Here is a 21635-nt window from a genome sequence, read left to right on the forward strand (position 1 = left end):
TTGCCCTTGAAATTCCCAACTCTTGTGTCAGAAGCCAGTCTTTTTTTCTTCAAAGTTCAGCCAAAGGCCTTTTTAAGTGTAAACTTTCAGCTTTAGCTTGTTTTCAAACACCCAAGGCAAAGCTGTATAATGGAAAGATTTCCCCCTATTTTTTTAGGCAAGACATTTATTTTAATACCCAGCTATCCGAGGGCAACAAGTTGTAATTATTTCAGAATTTGCAGTTTTCTTTCATGAGCAATTTTTAGCTTATAAAGAATGAATGGGGCACTTAATTTTAGTGCTGTAGATCAGTGCCACTTTAGCACAGCTTTGTAAATAAATTATTATTATTGTTCCCTATCTATCAGTACTATGATTACAGTGAGGGTCAGGCCCAGCAAATTAATTGAGCTATTTTAATAAGAACCCGCAAGCCTCCAATTCTGTTCTTTTTGTATCACTACACAGTCCACATATTTTAGGTAATGTGGTAAAGAGATGAAAAAGCTATGGTGTAAAAAAGTAGGTTCAGTCAAGTGAAAAACAAGCAGTTTCAGTTTGAACTAAACAAAAAGCTTTTTTTTTCCAGCAGAGGGAGGATACTTCATAATGGATCAGCCCAGAATTTCCTTCTTCATGATTTAAAACAAATCACTGCAGCAGACTATGCAAGTAAAGACAGCTCGCAATGCGTTGCTTCAGACTGCTGAGACAGGACATGGTAATTTGAGAAACAAACTGTCATCTGCTTTTTTTAAACGGAGATTAAAACATGCTTGCATTAGAATAACTTTTATTTACAGAGAAGTTTACTTTTTCCACAGGAATCTCTGTAAGGAATATAGCTAGATAATCGCAAAAAGCTCAAAAGCAAAGCCTGAATTTAAATAAAGAATTAATCGATTAACTGATGGATTAACCCACATCCTTACACAGAATAAGAAATATGCCTTTCCCAAATCATAGGGTGTATTTCCTGTGCTTACACTATTGTCAACCAAAGGGATTAAAATAATTATCTTTAAAAAAAGCACAACAAAATTAAGAACAAACAAAAACACCAAAAAATACAACACACACACTTAAATTTGATCACACGCTTAGTCAGGTGAATGACTATGCTAGAAGAAAAAAACACCTGCACACTAATCTTTCTGTACATACAGAGAGCAGCAAAGTTACAAAAAGCTAATGAAGTAGACATCTTAAGTGGTAACAACTAAGCCTAAAAATGTCTCTACAGTAATATTACATAATACAGTGTTCACAGACTTTTTTTTGTACCTGCAAGTAAGGTTAGGGTCGACATTCCTTGACAGCAGTAGTTCCACAGTCTTCAAGATGTTTTCCTCTGAAGCATGAGCAGCACACGCTGCCATCAGCACTGTGTACTTATCTATTTGGAAACTTACAGTTAGAAAATTGCATACACCAATACTATGCTAGTCCAAAAGTTCCTTTAAAAGCCTTTACATTTGCTAGATTTGTTTATCAGGTGCTGATAAACTAAGATTTAAAACAAAAGGTAAGAAACTTGTTTTTCTTCCACTAAAAGTCACTAGAATTATCAGGTAAGATAAAGGCATCTAAAAAGAGAAGACAAAGACAGGAGTGAATGATACTAGTAGAGCATTTACCACTACTGAAGGTGAGGATGCTTGCTTAGGTAGTGAAAAAAAAACCTGCAGGAGCTTAAGTTTAGGTATCTGTTTCTAAAATCTTGGTCCACACCAGGAGATTCAATCCCTGTTCCTCCCTACCTCTCCCCAAAACACAGCCAAATGAAGTAACATCTTACTGAAGTTAACTGCAACAGAAAAAAAGTACATGCAACTATTTTTTAAAAAATACATAGCAACATCAATTGTAGGGAGAACAGGGGTCCATACAAAAGAAAGTTCAAGTAACAAGGCTTTATTAAAGGGATGAAGGAAAAGGAAACCAGTTTACAAACCTAGACTACTATTGTGCAGTACTGGCAGGAAGAAGATGGCAAAAGGAGGTATGTTCCTTAAATCCACATCCACAATACGTAAAAAAAATCATCATGAGGAACCAGTGTATTTCTTTGCTCCAGCTCCAGAGGCAGCTGGGTGTTACGTGCCACCTTTACTCATGGATCAGAACTGCACACCACTGCTGTTTGCCCACAGAACAGGGGAGATCTTTCTTACTTTTCTCCTACAGGTATTTGGAAAACATCATACCTCAAGGACCTTAGCAAGCTCTTTGGCTTAGAAGACTATCATTTGAACAACTGCCCACTTCGCTTACTGCACAAACTTACATACAAGCTCAAACATGCCTTCAGCAATTTAACAAGTATAATTTTAACTGTACATACTTCAGACCAATCCTTGAAGCGTTACAACATATTTTCTACCTTTCTTATAGAAATCTTAGGACTGTGTATGCACTAGTACCTTTATTCTTCAAAAGAGATCAGATAATTTTTGCATTTAAACTTGAGAAGTTTATATACTTCACCCCAATCTGCTCCACTTTCTTTGCTTCTCCCAACTTCTTGTCTTTGACTTCTCCAACTTAAGACCTTAGGTTTGTGTTTAAATTCACCTAGGTTTTTATAGACCAACCTGCAACTTTCAACCTTCTCATACAGAAGTTGTAAAACACATAGATCGGTGTATTAAATGAAAAAATAAGTTTTATAGAGTCACTTAAACTCCTTAACGGTAAGTAATTAGCTTTCCAGTAAATAATTTCATTCACTAACAGATTCTTGCTCTAAACATTTAAACTGGTCATCAATAATAACATGAACTGAAAGCTGGCTGGACTTTGAACAAAAGATAGCAATAAACATCATTAATCTGGGAATTACATTTAAGAAGAAACTGTAGTTATATTTATATTCCTTAGTTAAAACAGTGATAAAGGGTGGGAAGTTGATTTCTGCTGGCCTACCTACAGGTCATACATAAGCAAGAGAAGAAGAAACACCTTAGAACACTCAGGTTTCTCTTCTGCACAGAAAAAAATAGTAAGAGACTGGTAAAAGATTAGTCTGTGGTCAGGCTAGCTGAAAAAAAAACACACACAGAAGAGACAGTGTATTTACTCCTTCAAGATGCTACATTCTGATGCCACCACACAGCAAATGCTACCATTAGCACCTCATTCTTCGTCACCACTGAGGTTCATTCCACTATTAGGGTAAAATTAAGCAAGTAGCTTACAAAGAATAACTGAAACGTGACAAACGGTGATTAACAGTAGAGCTGTTGTTAGGACTATAAGGTTATAACATTACTAGTATGGGATCACTCAAGTGATTGCCAGCTCATACAGAACAACCAGGACTGATGACATTTAGTGCCATTTAGGGATGGCATAGCTGTACTGAACACATTTGGCTTGACCTGAATCAATCGCTTGCAAGACTGCTCCTGGCTGGACAATGCTCAGCTGTGCCCTAGCTACTATTTCACTATACAAACCAGCAAGGAAACAAGCTGAGAAACCTGATCCCAGCAAGGTGCCACTTTGGGCAAACACAACTGGTCACACGGTGAAAAAATGCCATGCATGTTGGTTAACTGGATGGCTGAAAATGCTGCCCACAGAAGTTTCTGTCCAATTTACAGCTCTCTACAACCATAAACATGGAACACGCATGAACTGTAGCAGCCACATGAAAGTCCTCTGACACTGGCTAAGGACAGTAATTTGAAGGCTTAACTGTCCTTGGTGCAGGCAATCTACTCTTATCTCAGACTGATCAGCTCCTAAGAAGTTCAAGAAAATTTTAGAACCCTGATTTGTACCACTTGCACTGCAGTCTACTACTTCTACTACAAATACTGGCAGTCTACTGGAAAATAAGAGCACCGTTTTTATGTACTTCATAGTAACACGTTTCATCAGTTTCTTCTGTATTGCAATGTCTTTTCTAGAGCTTGGCTAAGTTTTCCAACATAACGAAGCAGAAGGAAAACACTACAGTTGAAGCAGGAGAGAATTATTAATGAGCTATAAAAACTGAGAGAGGAACTAGTAGTATTGATAAGTTCCATTAAATTCTTGCCAAAAACCCAGATTTGGCAACACACTGAAGAGTAATTTTCACTTAATATAAAACTTTTGCTCTAGTTTTAGAGAAGTCAACAGTAGTTTCCCATTAACTGGACAGCTACTCCTACAAACACATTATTTCTTCAGTTAATGCCAGAGGAAGGAAATTACTCTTTGTCACCATCTTGCAGACCTGACATGTGACCTACTCTTCTGATTGTTAGGGTGTAGTCATTTAAAATATAAAAATCAAAACCCATCATTAACCTAAAACCTAGTGCTTATTTATTACTTTGGTCTGAAACGAGATACAGTGCGATCACATGAGCAGGTCAGCTGGCACGTTTGAAGGCTAACAATGAGTGACTGGAGAGCAGAAAGCAAACAACTGCAGTGGGAGAAGCATCATCTATGGCCTTAAAGATGAATCTGTTGCACATAACCAGCTGGACAGCTGAACAAAGGAGTAACGCTTTATAGGAAAAAAGCACTTCTGTTAGATTTAGAAGGGATGAAACAACATCGTCATCATGAATTTAAAAGCAGTGGGTACCACCCAAAATTCAGGATTCTAGCTGTTTTCTGCATTCATAACAGGATCAAACAAAGGAAGTTTTAACTCTACAACTTCACCCTAGGATTCTTAAACAGGTATTTTCAAACACCATTTTAAAAAATGTACCTGAGGATCAGGAGGTGTTATGGAAGACAGAATGAGAGGGAAAGAGAGAGACAGAATAAGGATATCCATCAGCTGAATCCAGATGAAACCCAAGAATATATTACTTCAGAAATACTACTTTTGCTTTAAAAAACTAGACTATATCCCAGTTCCATTGTGATCATTTGATTTTTTTCTCTCTACATAGAAAGAGAATAAAGGTAGGACAATGTCTGGCACGGAGAGGTACTGGCCACTATTTTTATTCACATCTTACCTATTTCAAAGCATGCATTGGCACCTCTGTCCAGAAGGAGACGCACCACTGCAAAATCAGCCACACTGGCAGCACACATCAGGGGAGTCCATCCAAACTGAAAGCTAGATTCTATGCTTAAACCTGTCAAAATTTAAGATACTAAAATCTTTAAATTACATCAATGAATCTTTTATAAAAAAGATTTTATAAAATCTTATTCAAATATGTATTAGCATGAAGGTTACACAGTTTCCACTTAGTCCTAGGGAAAGGAAAGCCTCTTATACCATTGCTGTTTTTTTAAATACATCCTTCTCTGGAATACCAGAAAACCACTTTTAGAACTGACCCCAAGGAAGCCCAGTACTCAATCCAAGTAGGTAAGCACAACAGAAAAGCATTTAAATAATAATAATAATAATAAAAACCTGCAAATTAATTTCAGAGAAGTGAACACAGTCTGTTTTCTCCACTTTAGTGCTACAGCTTTTCTCAAACTAAACCCCCAAATTTTTATTCTTACCAAGCCAAATGGGCTGCTGTGGAAGCAATGTGTCTGTCATACTATTAAGACCATACTGACTAGGGTTTTCTGGCTTCATGGCTCCTTTTACTAGCTGCCTTCCAATGCAGCTAAGCTGCAGATACTAGTTTTGTGTTCAGTACTATGAAAATATTATCTCCAAAGAAATATAATTTACGGTCTCTTCCAACCCAAACCATTCTATAATTCTAAGATAAAATAATGCAAGATTCAGTCACCACCACCAGCTTTGTTAGCCTGTATAATAGTCACAGCCTCTTCTGTGGCTAATAATAAACTGGCCAGACGGCCCTTCCAAATTCACCAAACATGGAGTACCAGACCCAGCAACTCACGTGACGACTTTCAAATAAAAATCTTTATAGATTTTTGCAGTAAGAGAAAACATTCCTTTACTCATCCGTCGCGTATTATTTCCTCTATAGCAGTTGGTTGCCATCAGCTGATTCCATGTTAGTCCAACAGTGATTGTGGATTACTAAATATATTTCTTTACAAGAGGAAGTTGTGGAAAACACTGTCCTAAGAAATTTGTGACAGTCAAGCTACAAACAAACCTTTTCATGCAGAACGTGTATTTACCTTCCCTGCCTAGACAGCTTGTCAAAGATCTGCTCATTGTAGCAACATGAAGCCATTAAAGCTGGGAGTAGAAAGTCACCCCTCTGCAATTGATTCTTCAACTGTTCAGGATCAGGAGTTGTAATCAATAAAGAGGAAGCATTCAACAAATGCCAGGTTTTGAAGCATTCTAGCACCTGCAAGCCACAGAAGCTACGATCAAATCCTTTCAGTAACGCATACATACTAGCTGCAATCCTTAATGCCACAGCATTCCTGTTTGCCGTTTACAAAATGCTTCTCTGAGGTCCACAGCCAAGTTCCACAAGGTGAGCCAGTAACTGTGGGTGAGGACTGCCAGTCCCTCAGCAGTATCTGAACTTCCTTGTAGACAAGTCACTTCAAGTATCTAGAAAGTTTGATATCCCACAGCCCACTGAACTAACACCGCTAGGGAAGGAGGATGAGAAAGCTGGCACTCTCAGCATTACAAAGTCACTGTCTCTCTTTAGAGGAAAAGCAGTCCAAGTGACTACAGCTCCCATCCAGAGCTTTTTAATACATATTTGAATAATAATGGCAAAAGACCTACTAGGCATGCATTCAGATTTACTGGAACACTTGATTATGTGCTTTCCTTGCTGCTTTCTTTACATATATAGTGGACAGTATCGGCCAGAATGCTGGTGCTTTTCCTAAGTTTTAAAGGTAGAATGGTCTTCTTTTGCAAGGCAACTTTGAAATGTCAAAGTTGCATTGCAGCCTGTCACACGTGGTCTGCTGCTGTCTTTCTAGTGAGTGCCGTGAAGCATTTCTGCACTGTGGAAGTCACAACGCAAATTGTTACCCTCAGGGGAAGATAAAGGACAACTAAAATAGCATCAACACTTACCTGGCTGCTTGGCTGCATGGTTATAGGAGCTGTTGACCGAGCATCTCCCGCTAGTTACTACTCAAACTCATTGCATGAGCTGTTTTCAAGTGCTCGTTTGGTATTAAAAACGCCCTTACAAAGTCTGATAAGGCAACAATGAAGCCCAGGAAAAAAAAAAAAAGATTTAGGGAAAAATGAGGCCAGATCAGCCAGCCTGCTGCAGCTCCATGATCCCAGGTCCAACCAGTACCAAGGCTGTGTGCGTATTCCCAGCAGGCAAACACCGACCACACAGACACCACCAACCCCACAGAGCGCTCACAACACAGCATCGATGGCCTCACCCTGCTCCCCTCTCTGTCCGAACAGAGGGCTCCACAGCCCACACGTGCATCCCCCTGCCTCCCACTTCACTCACTGGCTAGTCTGGTTTGATCTTTGCTAGTGATCACACACCCACTCGCACACCTTAGTGCAGCTTCTCTGGTACCTCGTTCAGGTATTTTGTTGACTGTGGCTAGTAACAGCAGTGGTAGGAAGGCTATTTTTAGAGAGAAAAATGCAACCTCAAACTCAGAAAGTTTAACAAGGAAGAACTATAATCAAATTCTGCATATACCTTTTCACGATAAGTAATTCCAGGGATGATACAAAAAAATGTAAGGTGCTGAAAGACTCTTAGTTTAAGAACCGCTTCTACTTGTAGAATCCATTCACATTCAGTCTCAGTTTATTTGAGGGACAACTTCTAAAATGATTGATACTGGAAGACTTCTTTTCTAATAGAAGTATTGATTTAAGTCTGCCAACACTTACTGCTGTGGTTCCACAAGACCTTAAAGCTAAGTTAAATAGCACTGCTGCTGTCTCCAATGCTGGCCCACCTATGGTTCTCAGTTCAAAGTCCTAAATGGCTGAAAAATTACTCATTCCCCACCCTCCCGTACATAGTTTACTGTTATTTCAGTTGTCTGAACCACCTGCACAAGACCAGATGAGCTCCGACAAACATGCAAAGACAGACTGCTGAGAACAAGAAAGGAGTGCCTGTGTTTGTATCTCTGATCTGCCTGAACTGTCACTAGGCCTTAACTTTTAGTCCCATTTGAGGAAAACATACAGATTATACAGTAGTAAGTATTTTGCTCCCAGAGCAGACCAAAATGCCAGTTAGAGTCACCTCCGCACCTTCTACTTGCTTGCAATACTTTGTGACACACACTTCAGGAAACTGTTCTTAGTATGTTAGTATTTAATAGTAGAGATTAGAGAAGACTTGTCCATTTCCTAAAGGAGCTCTGTGAAATTGCCTCAGCAGCACGGATTCCTGGAGCAATTGCAACGCAAGCCAGGAGACAGCATGTTCTTGTTCTACCTGAGGGAACGTCCATAACTGTTGCTAGGAAATCCATTTCCAACACAAACCTGGAGCTTGGTGGAGAGCTGGTAGCACGCCTTCTGCAAGCTCTACTGAACAGAAACTAAAGGCAACTTTGGAGGCAAAGATTTCATCTGACTAAGCACTAATCCTCTGAAGGACAATGCCTTTCGTCAGAGAGGCATTACGTTCCACTGCTCTGCAGAGGCTATAATCGATGTGTTAAAAATTAATCATTATCTTAGGAAATTTATAGACACTCTCATGACACTCACTGCCTTGTGCATTTTAGAGAAGATGCCAGACTACAGGAATTTTCACCTTCCAAATGGCTAGAACAGCTCATTACGTGGCAAGCATCAACACAAAAAGATTTGATCTGAGCTATTACTGTTTTGCTGAATAAGCAGTTTAGAATGGCTAACTGTAACAGAACAACTAAGCAATCCAATGCACAGGTATTACTAAAAACTCAACATGAGAACAGATTCGTTCAATGCAAGACAGAAGATACATTTCACACAGTATTCACACACCGTGTTTCAACCTGTGCATTGGTTTTGAGTTAATACTGATTTAAAATAAAATTATTCCTTGCTGGGGTGAGAAAGTCTTCTCTTTGAAGGGCAAGTAATGTCACCAATTTAAAACTCAGAAAAACCCATTGCTAGCTGAAAAAAATACTTTCTTCCAGCCACAAGACACATTTTCTCAGAGAACAAGCTCACGGCTACTTGTTCTGCTTGCTTGTTGAAGCAAAACTTCCTGATAATCATCACTAGGCAGGTCACATCAACTATGCAGCTTCTGATTGCTCTGGATGCTTCAGTAAGTCCAATCCTCCGAACACTGAATAGCAGAAACATTACAGAGAAATACTGAGTAACAGATCATGGAGAAAAGCTTTTAGTGTCAGGACAAGCTACTTTTTAGTGACAAATGCCACATAAACCCTATTAGACCTTTTGGAATCACAAAATCTTTCTCCAGCTGATGTTGCCATGACACTTGGCACGTACCAGATATTGTAGCATTAAACATGGCACTTGTGAAAATTAAGGTATTACAAATGGCACATGCCACAAATTTAACAGTGCTGTGGTCAAGAAAAACATGGAATTTTCACACAGGGGGAGCACACACACACACACAAAAAGCCGATGTCCTTCCTTCTCCCCAACCTCCAAAGTAGAACAACAAAATAAAGAATACCCACTCAACTCTCACTCTCAATTTAAACAACCTCAAATTCAGTGTTTGTGGTAGATATTTTCAGGTTAGAGATACATCTGAAAACAAACACCTTATGTAATTGCTCCCACATGACAGCTTTCTCAGTTTCCTTGAGTTTTGACTGACAAAATAAAATAAATATCAATTAGGAGGAGCTTGCAGAAATACATCATGCTGAGACACTGAAAAAAAGCAATTTCATCTTTATATCAAGAGTTTGTAATCCCATATTGGACATATTCACGTATTCTTATATTGACCCAAGATGTTACTTTGAAACAAGAAACTTCAAAGCTTTAGAATTCTTTCCAAGTTCAAGCAAATGTATTCAACTTCATAAATAACTTTAATTACCTGAGTTTAAGAGTTCTTCTATCAAGGACACATCACCATGAACCAGAGCTTTCTTGAATGCATCCTTCTTGTCTAACTCCAACATTTGATCCAACTGATAGACAGACAAAGAAAACTAAAGTTAAAAACATGGTAACTGTTTCAAACTAGCAACTACAGCTTGATTTCAGTATAAAAGCACTAATTTTCTCTGTAAGGACAACACAGAGAAGTGGAGGAAGAGAAAGGCGTTGTTAAGACTTTACTTCTTCCACCTTCCACCTCTGTGGACCTGCTTGGGCAGGTAAAAAAAAAAAAAAAAAAAAAAGCTGTAAAAAAATAAAAAGTTTTAAGATGACCTTCTCAGAAAGGTTCCATTCCCTGAAAATGCAACTATCTTCCTTCTCAATGGATGTGCTATCCTCCTACAGTGTTTGCAGATTTTCTTAGTGGTGTGTTCTTTCAGTTAAGACTCCTTTTCATATTCTGCTGCTAAAACAATATTGCAACACATTTCTTTACCTTTTTTGCACATTTCACATGCTGTGAAGCGTTAAAAAAAGTAAAACGAATATAATTAGAAACAAAAATTGCAATGTGGGGCAGTGTAATCCAGTGACTAGCTGTGTGGCATAGCCCTGCATTTCATGGCTGGAAGGATTAATGTTGTTATTCCCTCCTACTCCTGTGATGGCAAAAGACTTATAATTGCTGTGTCATAAATGAGTTGGCTAAAAACTGATTTGACCAAAGGACTGGTTTACGATTCAAGCCGTTGCCTGACTCACGTTCCTTTCACAGAAGCATCACAAATTTGTTCTATATTAAAGCTGCAGATGCAGATTGCTGCTGGCATCATCCCAACTATAAGTGATTACATACACCAATGAATCAAGGAATATTCACTAGCTTCTTTGCTGACAGAAGAGGGTATAGTCAGAAGTCATATTTTGTGGTAAATTTGGAAGTTGTATCACGAAGACTCAGAATTATACTATTTCCTCCAGGGTATTATAGTCTTTCCCACATTTTTTGCAGAGTTCTTAGTAACTAATTAATGTATAGACAGTCAACGATAAGAAACAGCCAATAAATTAATTTGGACTTATTTATACTCAACAATCAACTTCCAAATGACGCATATCTTTGGGTAGGAACCTTGATTTAAAGATCAAGGCCAGTGAAAAATTGACTGTAACCTTTAGCAGAGTACTGCTAATTTTAACCTTACTTCCATTTTCTAGCTCCAGCCACGAGAAAAAGCCATGCAGGTCCTCCCTTTGCCTCGCACTATCAAATGCCTCACGATTATCAGATGCCATAAATCTCTTACGTCTTCATATGAGGATGAAACATTCTGAGATTTAAAACGTAAAGCAGCTTTCTAGGCCTCAGGTCTTTCTCAGATTCATTCTCACGTGGGAAGAGTAATAGGTCTGCCATCAATAAATGCAGAAATCATTTATGAGAAACGTAAAGATTTCACATAAGAAGCCAATCCTTCAAAAACCAGGTTTTATATGCCTAGACCAAGGATATTCCACCATTGCTTCTAAAAAAAGACCCACAACAGAGACGGGGGGTGGGTCTCAAGCCCTCTCCCCTCAGCCGCCACCCAGCCCCGGCTGGACGAGGGCTCCGACAGTGGCGAGGCCTCGCCCCACCTGCGCCTCATCCCGCGGGACGCCGATATCCCAGCAGTCGTCGTCGCTGTCGCAGTCCTCGTCGCACCCCGCCGCCACGCGAGCGCCCCACGACGCGGCGGAGCCCCGCGACATGGCGGCGCCCCCTCACGAAATGGCGGCGCCCCCTCACCACACACACACACACACACACACACACGCGAAATGGCGGCCGCGGCGCGAGGCTGCCTCGCGCGGCACGCGCCCGGCCGGCGTCGCCTGGGGAAGGCGGGAGAGGGGCGGGAGGGGGGGGTGTCACGTGGCCGCGCCGCCTTCCCGCGCGAGGCGAGGCGGGGCGGAGGGGCCCTCGTGTGGCCTCTGAGGGGAAGGGGGGAGCTGCGGCAGCGGGAGGGGAGGGGAGGGGGCTGCCCTCGCGGTTATAAGGGTGGGGGAGTGTAGCCTGTTGATCCGTGTTTCAGCGGTTTTGTAGGGTTGTTGGGTGATGCGGTAGGGCAAGCTGTGATGTCCTTCTGCATCCGTGGTTATGAAGTGTTTTTAGACCTGAAGGAAATAAAAAAGTAATAAAACCTTTCTCTTGTTTCTGTCATCATTTATACACTTCTAAAAAGCCAGCTCGTGTGATATAGCAGCAGTCAGTCCCATTGCCCCTGTGTGTGCAGGCGCTGTCACCAATGGCTTGGCAGTTCTGAGGGGAAGGCTGAGCAGTGGCCACGTGCACCGTGATGAGCATGCACCCCGATGAGCATGCACCCCGCTCCCTCCTGCCCTCGTGTACAATAATTCATGTTTCAGATCTGCAGCTATGTTGCTTTATCATCAGAGATAATAATGTCTCCTCCATTACAACGTTCACATGAAGCTGCTTGAAAAACAGATGAGGAGCAATGTTTCGTGTATATCTATATATATATATCCATATATATTTGCTTATGGATATATATATATATCCATAAGCAAAACTGCACTTCAAGCTCAGTGCAGACCTTGCCCGAGTCTGAAATGAATTTGGTCTTTCACCTAATGAAAGAGAATAGAAAAGAAAAAGACTAGTCTTGGTGAGGAGGCAGATGCTCGCGTGGAGTATTTAATACAGTCTTTGAACCTATGACAGTGTACAAGTGTAATTTTGGGGAAATTCCTTTTAACCAAAATGTCACTCGTACTGTAGGTATTTCTTCGCTTTTATATTCTCGTAAACTACAGTGCAATATGTAAGGTGGCTTTCACTGTATTGGGAATTTGCAGGTTAGTTAGGGTCATGCTTAAAACACACACGGTGCCATAAAATCACAGGTATTCAAAGAGAATCATGGTGTGATTGGTAACGTTTAATGGAATAAATATTTTTGTAGCCAGTAAAATTTATGGCCTAGTCATCTAACTTCTTTGGATCTATATGGGTCCACCAGTCTTCCCAAATATAGTCTCCAGACCATGAATGAAGCTTCCATAATATTCTTCCTCTCTTTGGCTCAGCTATGATAAAGAACATGGGCTTGCTAGTAGAATTCTTGTCCCTGATAGCAGAATTTGGAGCTTCTGAACACTAAAGACAACTGAGGGTGCCTTTTACAGTTGTCCTGATGAGGGTTGGTTTTAGCTGGTTATATTATCTATGGATTCCTTACTTTTAACGTACTGCTGATTATTTAACGTGTGCGTATTTCATATGATTTATTTGTCCTTGTTCAGGCTTCAAAGCTTGAAATCTATTGTTTTTCCCTTTTCTTTGTACCATCTCATGCACAATTTAAAACATCACAATTGACACTTTGAACGCAGCCTACATGCTGCTTCCTTGTTCAAAGGCCACCTCTCTTAAAAGGTCTCCCTCAGTAACAGCCCTGGTAGTCTTTAGGACTGCAAAAAATAACCCCTTTCAAAATGTCACCATGCAGAAGAGCTGTGTAGCCAGTGCACCTGACAGCTGTTTCAAATGTACACAGTCTGATAATGCAGAAATTTATAGCAGGTAATCTGTCATTGTGTGTCTGCTTGGGACTGTAAAACAAACATTGATGTGGATGCTCCTTCTTCTTCACACTATTCTTAATCCAATTCATTTGTGACTTTGAAGTCTGACTTAATTTTTCAGCTAAGCAGACTCTTCATTTTGGTTGATAATATGGTAAGTTCTGGCTGTCATCCGTATTTACCAAATATCAGTATGTTTTTACTTACTGTGGTGGGAACAATTCCCAGCATCTTTTCCTCATTGCTATGCTGTACTCATTTTACACACAGGAGGCAATTATAGAATGGTTCAAGCTGGGAAAATGGCTCGGAATAATTTTCTGCATCACAAGGGGCATGAGAACAGGCTCTAAAAGCTAACTGTAAAATTAATATCTAATCTAGGTGTAGTCTACCTCCATGTACTTGTATGTCAGCCTATAACTAAGTACACCTGTTAGAATTACAGTGGATAGTTAGAATAGCAATCACTGGACTCAGTAAATACCAGCATTGTAAGAACATATTTTTCTCTGAAAAAAAAAGAAAAAAAAAAAAAAGAATTTAATACACTCTATCATCCTTCACATGAACCCACCCTCTTTCCTGGCTGTACTTCAGCTTGTTTTCATTGATCAGCTGAATTTTTATCTTCTTTCGTGACTTCTACTATTAAATAGATTTCATTTGTTGACAGATTTTTTTTCTATCTTTTTGTCTGTACCTCATGTTTTGTCTCACATGGGCCCTATGTATGTATATCTATTTATTCAAATATGATCACCAAAATATTTAAACCGGTTAAATTCCGTCTTTCAGACCAAAAGGTCTGAAATCAGCAAACATCTAAGGACTTTGATGTTGGGAAAGTAGTGTTCTTGGGAGGAGAATCAGAACTGGTAAATGTTTAAAGAGTGACTCTGTGAACCTTAACTAGTGCAATAATGTTCTACTAGCAATGCAGCAGCCAATAATTTAGAGATTTAACAGCAGCAGCATTTTACACATGTGGCATTCTATGTAATATTCTCAATCCCAGCTACTAGTTTGTCTAACAGTCTATGCCCTTGCAGTATTATTATTCTTGTAAAATTTCCATCTGTAGTAACATTAAGATACAGAATCACCGAGTTTTTACAGTAAGATTAGCTAGATATAACTGTGACAAAACCTAACTGTACAGTGGGACAACTGATAAAAGGTCTTAAATCCATTCCTTTTGTGCTCTAATTTACTCATGCAGAGGAGGAGAGAAGTCCTTGTGCACTCCAAAAATTACAAGACTTTGTAACTAACTGTATTATTCTCATTCCCAAAGAGGATTATTAGCTCTGGATCTAGTGGATTGACTAATTTTCCAGTAACTGCATGGGGTTTGTGAAGTACCAGCTATGAGAGACACCTATCCTAGTTCCACAATTCAAGGCAGGAATTTACATAATTTGCAAAAAGTTCCAAAAGTTCCATGAGGTAACACAATTGATTGTATCTTCACAGGCCACATTCACCAAATAGATGGAAAGCAAAGTACTTCGTAATAGTTTAGGTTGTTCCTGTCCTTTTCAGCAGACTTGTAAATACCTGCAATATCTATTCTTTTTAAGGTATTTCAAATATAAAGAAAGGCTAATATTACAAACTTTCTCTTTTACTCTCTAAACTGGAAGGCATTTGTTCTGTAAAAAGCACTCAAGTGTCCCTCCTGTGATCTGTGAAGTCACTCTTTGCATTACAAGTTGTTTTGTTTTGTTTTGTTTTTTTCATTCTGAAATTTTGTTATGAGCTGCTGCACTACAGCAGTTATTCATGTTTTTTTAAGTCATTGCTCTAATGGATTTATAATGGATGGAAATAGATGGAAAGCATTTAATTTCAGCTGTTTTTCTGCAGATAATTTATTTTCTTACAGCTGTGTTCATCGTGTCCACTTTGCCAAATCTCTCTGGATGGTATGTGAGGTAAAATTTTCAATCTGCTGCCAAAAGCTTGATTATAAATGGCATACCAACTGTTTTCCTGTTCGTAAAACCTGTTTGTTTTCAGGTAGATGCCTTAAACCATTGTTAAAATGAGACTACATAAAGTAGTAAGCAGTGGGGAATTCATAGGTATAGTGTAAGCCTGAGTACTTTTCAGGACTGTCTTGATGCCAGTGTCATTAAAGTACCTCTTATTACCTTAGTAGTGCTCAAAAAAACTAGAACAGGGATTAGGATCTTGAAGACATATATATTTTTAATGTCTGTTGGACACATATTTAGCTTCTTTCTGTGTAACATAGAAACTTCGGTCTGAATAGCAAGTCTGTGTCAGAATGATTCCTGTTGCTACTGCATGCAACCTCTCTGTTAAAAAAATTCCTCATTCCTCCACTATCTCTACTCTTTTCTACACTATTTCTTCCCCTTAATCTTAACTGGCTGTACTCCCACTTCATTATCATGTTGCTGAATGGTGAGTAGCTTCTCTGTTTTTGCCTGTTCACTCTCTGCTGATCCTCAGGCAACCATTTGTAATAGTAATTTCTGTCTCTTAGAAACTCAGATGTTTGTGCATAGTAATGGCTGCTTATAGGAACAAGTGGTGTTTTAAACTTTCTACCCTACTTACCTTTTCTTCTGATGTATCACTTTATCTTACCTCTTTTATCAAGATTGAAGTTTATCCAGATATTGCAGCATATTTACATATATACTATTTTTGTTAGTCACCACAATCGTACTTCGCTTTGACTAATGTAGGAGTATGGCTTCTTGGAAAAGGAACTGAAAAAAAAACTTTCTGATTTTTTTTTCCCTTTTCATAGCAAAACATGCAATCTAATAGTGATTTTTGCATACTAGACTGCCTATCATCAGTTTACCAAAACATATGAAGCCCCTATTTTCTCTTATTTTTATGAGTGCTGGGCTGCTTATCAGTCGTCTCTGAGCATAGCAACAACTCGCACACATATACCACCCTTTTGGACATGGTTTGCTTGAGCTTGTTTAGTCAGGATGGTGTTTTACATAAAGGCCTGTGATGCTGATCTCCAAAGTGATACCAGTAATTCACAGCCTTCCAGCCTCACAGCTTCTCTGCTGTGAGGAACTGTTCTGAATTTCGAGGATGTGCTAACTGGGCTTTGCTACTGATTCTTTTTTAATCTCATCACTTCCAGGAAAATTAGCATCTCTTCTACATGCACTCTTCTGTTCAAGAGTAATTATCACTATCCCCGTGCCTAATGGTATGAATTAAAATTATTATACACTCCAATGTTTGGAAATGAGAATGCCCACATGCCCTGTGGGAAAATTGTCCAAAGACATTGCAATGGTTTCCAAGTGTCTTATATTTGCATTTTTATGAAGTACATAACTTTTGAAGAGGGTTTTCTGATCATTTCCATGTGCTGTCACAGCTGGCCCAGTAAGAGGAAGCCATAAGATGGGAGCAATTATTCACTGGGGATGCCCTGACTGTTTGGCTTTCTGAAGTAACGAGTACTGAGATTGCAGAGTGAGGTTCTTTCCCTCTAGTAAGTCCCTAATACTGATATCGCCAAAGTCAAGCTGTTTTTGTGTGCCCTTACTGAATCATGTTGTTACATGAGATCCTTTATGTACCTTTGCAGCTTTTTTCCCCAAGTCTCTAACCATTGATATTGCTCTCTCATTCAAAGTTGCTGTTGCCATAGATATAATGGCTCTTGTGTTATAAAAACCTTTTATTAGTCCCATTAGTTTCAGTACGTGAAGTCTCAGGGTTATCAACATGCACCAGTATATTAAAAAACATCTCCTTTCTAATTTGAGCATTAAAATTCTCAGCAGTTCCTATCCACTTTGGTGTTGTAAAAATACTGTGAGTCCTGTCCTGTCCTATATATCGGAATTATTCAGGTTATCAAATACATGGTTTCTTCTCTCTTAATGCAGCTGTATAAGCTATCCAAACAGTTACTTTCTCCAGATTCACTTTCATAACTTTTCTATAGGACTTATCTTGCACTAAACTAAATTGGGATCCCAGTTATCTGACAAGGCTCTGCAACGAACAGCTTTACTTCTGTCACATGTAGTTCTTTCCTATGTTCCTCCTTGAAATACCCATTCCTTCAACCATATCATCCAAATTATCATGGAATGTATCTGAAAACCAAATGTATATGGGGAAAAATGGGGCCAAGTGGCTTGCAGTAATATCCAGGATCATAGATTTCCCTATCCTCATCAGCCACTTGTAATAACACGAGGATTAACCCTTTGTCTAACTTTTTGTCTAACTTACTGTAAAATCTCCAGTACCCTTGGGCAGTGAGCTCGATCTTGTCATTTCAAGTAAAAAGTTTTTTTTTTTTTTTTTTTTTTTTTTTTGTAATAGGGAAAATTCGTATCAATTGTTCTTTTGTGAAATGGGCTGCTTTCAGGTAGATAGCCTAGTAGACAAGAGTACTGTCCATCCACCAAGCTGTTTCATTGTTTGTTAGTATCTCTACTCAAAAGTATATGCTAAGAAGCTTTATTTTGGTTACCACTTGGCATTGCTTCAAAATAAACATTTATATTGTACTTGCAGGATCCTAACACTATTCCCATGAAGTTAGTCAACAGATAGTACCTGTCACAAGAGGACAAGTGATCTGTCACAGGTTGGAGAAGAGGGCATTTCCTGTGGTGAGGTCCCGTTTCTCTCATGTTGTTGCTGTGCCATTTGGTCCTGTCAGCAGGATATTATTCTGCGGTAACTTCACACTCCTTATTTTTAACAGAAGAACAATCCTTTGCTCAGTTGGAATGGCTCTCTGTAGTAGTGTTTTTCCAATTTTGTAATCTACTATTTTCCTAAATTTTGCAATTGCATTTGTAAGCTAAATGCTTTACTGTCCTCTCCCACAGAATGAAAAAAACAACCAACGAAACAAACCAAAACCACCACCACCACCATCAACAAAAACTTTAATAATGTTTTTGATCAACTACTTGTTCCTTCAGAAAAGTTTTATATTTTCATATAATGGAATGAATTTGATGTTGGAGAGGGGAACAAAATTCCCTTCCAATTGGAGCTATTTACTGAACACCTCATTAATATCACAACATTCAAAATCCTTCCTATTTCCCATGGCATGGCAATTCATTGACATTTGTATTTATAATGCCAATAGACTCCTGTGCAGCCCAGTTGTAGTGGCTGTTTGGAAGAGAATTTGAGATTTTTTTCCTTGAGCCCTCTGTTGCATCAGTAACCAACAATTTTGAAGAAAGATAAATTAAATGTAAACAACTTCAAATATATTTCCTTTCCTTGTTTATTTTTATTCACTTTTTTTCAGTCTCATTTCTTTTCTTATGATGAGGCTGCTGTAGAAGATAGTTTGATAGAGATTTTGGAAACAAACAGAGAGTCATGTTTACAGAATTTTTTCCCTGCATTATAACTTAAAAGACAGACATTGCTTTGGTTAAAATAAGGCCAAATCAGTACATTAAGAATGAAATTTTTATGATATACTATGCTTTTTTTTTTTTTTATTGAATTGGGAAGGCCTTTATACACTGAGTATTTTAAGAGAACTAGGGGAAAAAAAGTACAGTATTGAAAGTATATACAAATAGTATTGCAATCTAGAATAGAAGAGAATAGGAATTGAGATCATCATATTTGACAATTATTTTGTATTTTAAATACTTTTAGTCCTGTAACTATTGGCAGAAAACCAGTTGCATTGCAGGTAAACCTAATGAAAAATGATGTTTCCATCACTCCACGATAGATTTTTCTAGAAAATATGTATATTTCGGGATGAAATTGTAGCATTGTGTATTTAGTACTGTTGTGGTTAAATGGCACAAGCAAAGTGAGATACGGGAGGAGAAAATGCCATGAGTTCTTTGGTACAGATTATTTGCTTAAACCTGCTTCTCTAAAGCCACCTCCGAAGTTGGGCCTGCCCTGCAGCTCTACGATAGCACTTTCAGATTGCCCAGCCAGCACTGAACGCCAGGAACATCAGTGTTCTGGTCTGGGATAGCTCAAAAGCAATGAGGAGGGCTTATTGTTGCATAAGGAGGTTACTGTGCTGTAAGAAACCACTGGTCAGTGGTTACTGATTTTTTTCCATTGGGATTTCTGTACCCACCTAGAAATAATGTTTGGAGTCTTTGAACGTAACCATTTTAAGCTAGGGTTTGTCATATTCTGCGTGTTTTATGCCAAGAGTACATGCTAGAAAAACACATTTTCAAAAAGGTGTTTTAGTATGGCATTCAAATCTCATACTTACATTACCTAAAGAGTAAGCAGACAGCACTTTTTGCCAAATTAGTTTTGTAAAGAATCAGCATGATCTTTTAAGTATTTTTTAGGCTTAAGGAGAATTAAATTAGAAAAAAAACAAAACAAAACAAAAACAAAAACAAACAGTTTGACTTCTCTGTTATATCTGGAAACAGGTAGTGTTAAAGGTGTTCATACTTTCAAATAATTTAGAATTAATTTATCATGTTTACCTTCACGCATTGCTTCTTCTTGTGGTATGTAAATACCACTTCTATTCAACATCTACTTGTTTTTCAGACCTTTTCATGCACTAACAAAATAAGATTTTGTTTTACTTGCCCCTGAGATCCACTGATCATTTGGTAACACATTCTGTATTATAGCTTTGAGGTTACAATGCCACAACTCACTGGTGTGGAAAAAAACATATCAGAGTTAACAGCAAAGAGACATTTTATGTCACGTTGTGTCTTGCCGTGGCTATTAGATATCAGTTTTACAATGGTAAAGCATTGAATAACACAGGGAACTTAATGCATAAGAGTCAGTATTGAGTATACATATATATTCATAGTATATTCCATTAAAACTCCCTCTTTTGCACGTTTGTCTGCCTAGACCTGTCAGAATCCCTTATCTTTCCTGGATTGCTACCAAGATATTTCACTTCTAACAGTTCTTCAGGCCTGTGAGACAAATGATAGCAATGTGAATACAGTGTCAGGGTGAGAACGAATAATTTCTCTTTCACAGCACATGGTACTTCAGGGCAGCACCCCTGGGAAACTAGTTTCTAGATGGTTTCTAGTGGGAGTGCTTGCCTCTAATATCCATACTTCCTAATTTCAGACTCTTCATTTTTATGTGAGAAGAGGCAATAAACAATTCTATTGTATCAAAGAAAGTTTTCTCATTTCTAGCTTTTACAGACATAATTTAGTTTATTGAAATGTTACCACCTAATGAGTCTTTTGCCTTGTCTTGCTCAAGAGTGAGTGAACTATTTTATGCGGAGGCACCTTGTTCCTATACAAATTCTTTTTTCTAGATGTCTCTGAATCTTAAAGCTATTGATGAAAAAGTTCATGACCTGAGGACTTAAAGAGAAGCTTTAGTGTATCTGAGGAGATGGTGGATAACTACCCACCCACTCATACACTGGTACCCATTTTCTTGTACCTTCTGCAACTAGGCCAGGGAGGGAACAAAAGCTTCTTGAGCTATGCACCATGTCCATGTTATGCTCCATGCAGAGCACATACAAAATACGGACACAGTTCAAGTGATATGTACCTGAAAATCCCATCATCTTGTGGAATCATGTTCTGGCATTTTTGAGAAAACTCCTGTTATTATGTCATTCAAATGATGAATGGACTATATGAAAGCAGTAAATTGAGATGTGGTGTGCAAAATCTGTTTCTGTTTTCTTGGTTATGCACCAAACTTGCACATTTTGGATTTGTGCTAAGGATAAGAATGGGACCATATATTTTTATTTGCATTTCTTAATGTTTGTAACAAAACTATGTGTGAGGATGAGCTTGGGCTCATACACTTGAAACCATGTCGTAACTGACTTGGGAAAACTTCTCAGAAGGCTGTGCTAACTTGTCCTAATAGGCCTCAAGAAGTCAAGTAGCCCAACCCTTGCACTGAAACAAAATACAATATGCCTATAATTTTCTTGACAAATATTTTGTGTAACTTGTCTTGAAAAGGAGACTTACAATATTTCCCTACCTTAAGAAGGGGAAGACTTTCCCAGTGTTCTTTGTTACAAGTTATTGTAGTTACTTTTCATTGGTAGGTATGGGGATCAACTGTCATTTTATACATATTTGAAGATTTAGGTCTTATAGGCTAAAAAAATTAAACACACCCACTCTAGGTCATTTTGCAGGATTTTTTGTTG

The 21635-nt window shown here is 38.6% G+C and overlaps 1 protein-coding gene across 5 annotated transcripts in view; it reads right to left on the minus strand.

Moving 5' to 3' along the window:
• The window catches only part of ASZ1 (ankyrin repeat, SAM and basic leucine zipper domain containing 1), a 37940-nt gene extending 26171 nt beyond the window's left edge, over positions 1–11769 (minus strand). The window contains exons 1-4 of one of the 5 annotated variants that reach the window (XM_084534867.1): positions 11522–11769; positions 9879–9972; positions 4953–5075; positions 1267–1378 (exon numbers count right to left, since the gene is read on the minus strand). In XM_084534867.1, coding sequence (XP_084390993.1) covers positions 1267–1378; positions 4953–5075; positions 9879–9972; positions 11522–11635 — 443 coding nt within the window. In that variant the 5' untranslated portion in view covers positions 11636–11769. Of the gene's footprint in view, positions 1–1266; positions 1379–4952; positions 5094–9878; positions 9973–11088; positions 11264–11521 lie in introns of those variants that run through there. The other 4 variants (XM_084534866.1, XM_084534868.1, XM_084534869.1 and 1 more) reach the window with 4 other exon arrangements.
• Positions 11770–21635: the final 9866 nt, after the last annotated feature.

This window comes from Aythya ferina (assembly GCF_964211825.1).
Source record: "Aythya ferina genome assembly, chromosome: 1".
Classification (NCBI taxonomy): Eukaryota; Metazoa; Chordata; class Aves; order Anseriformes; family Anatidae; genus Aythya; species Aythya ferina.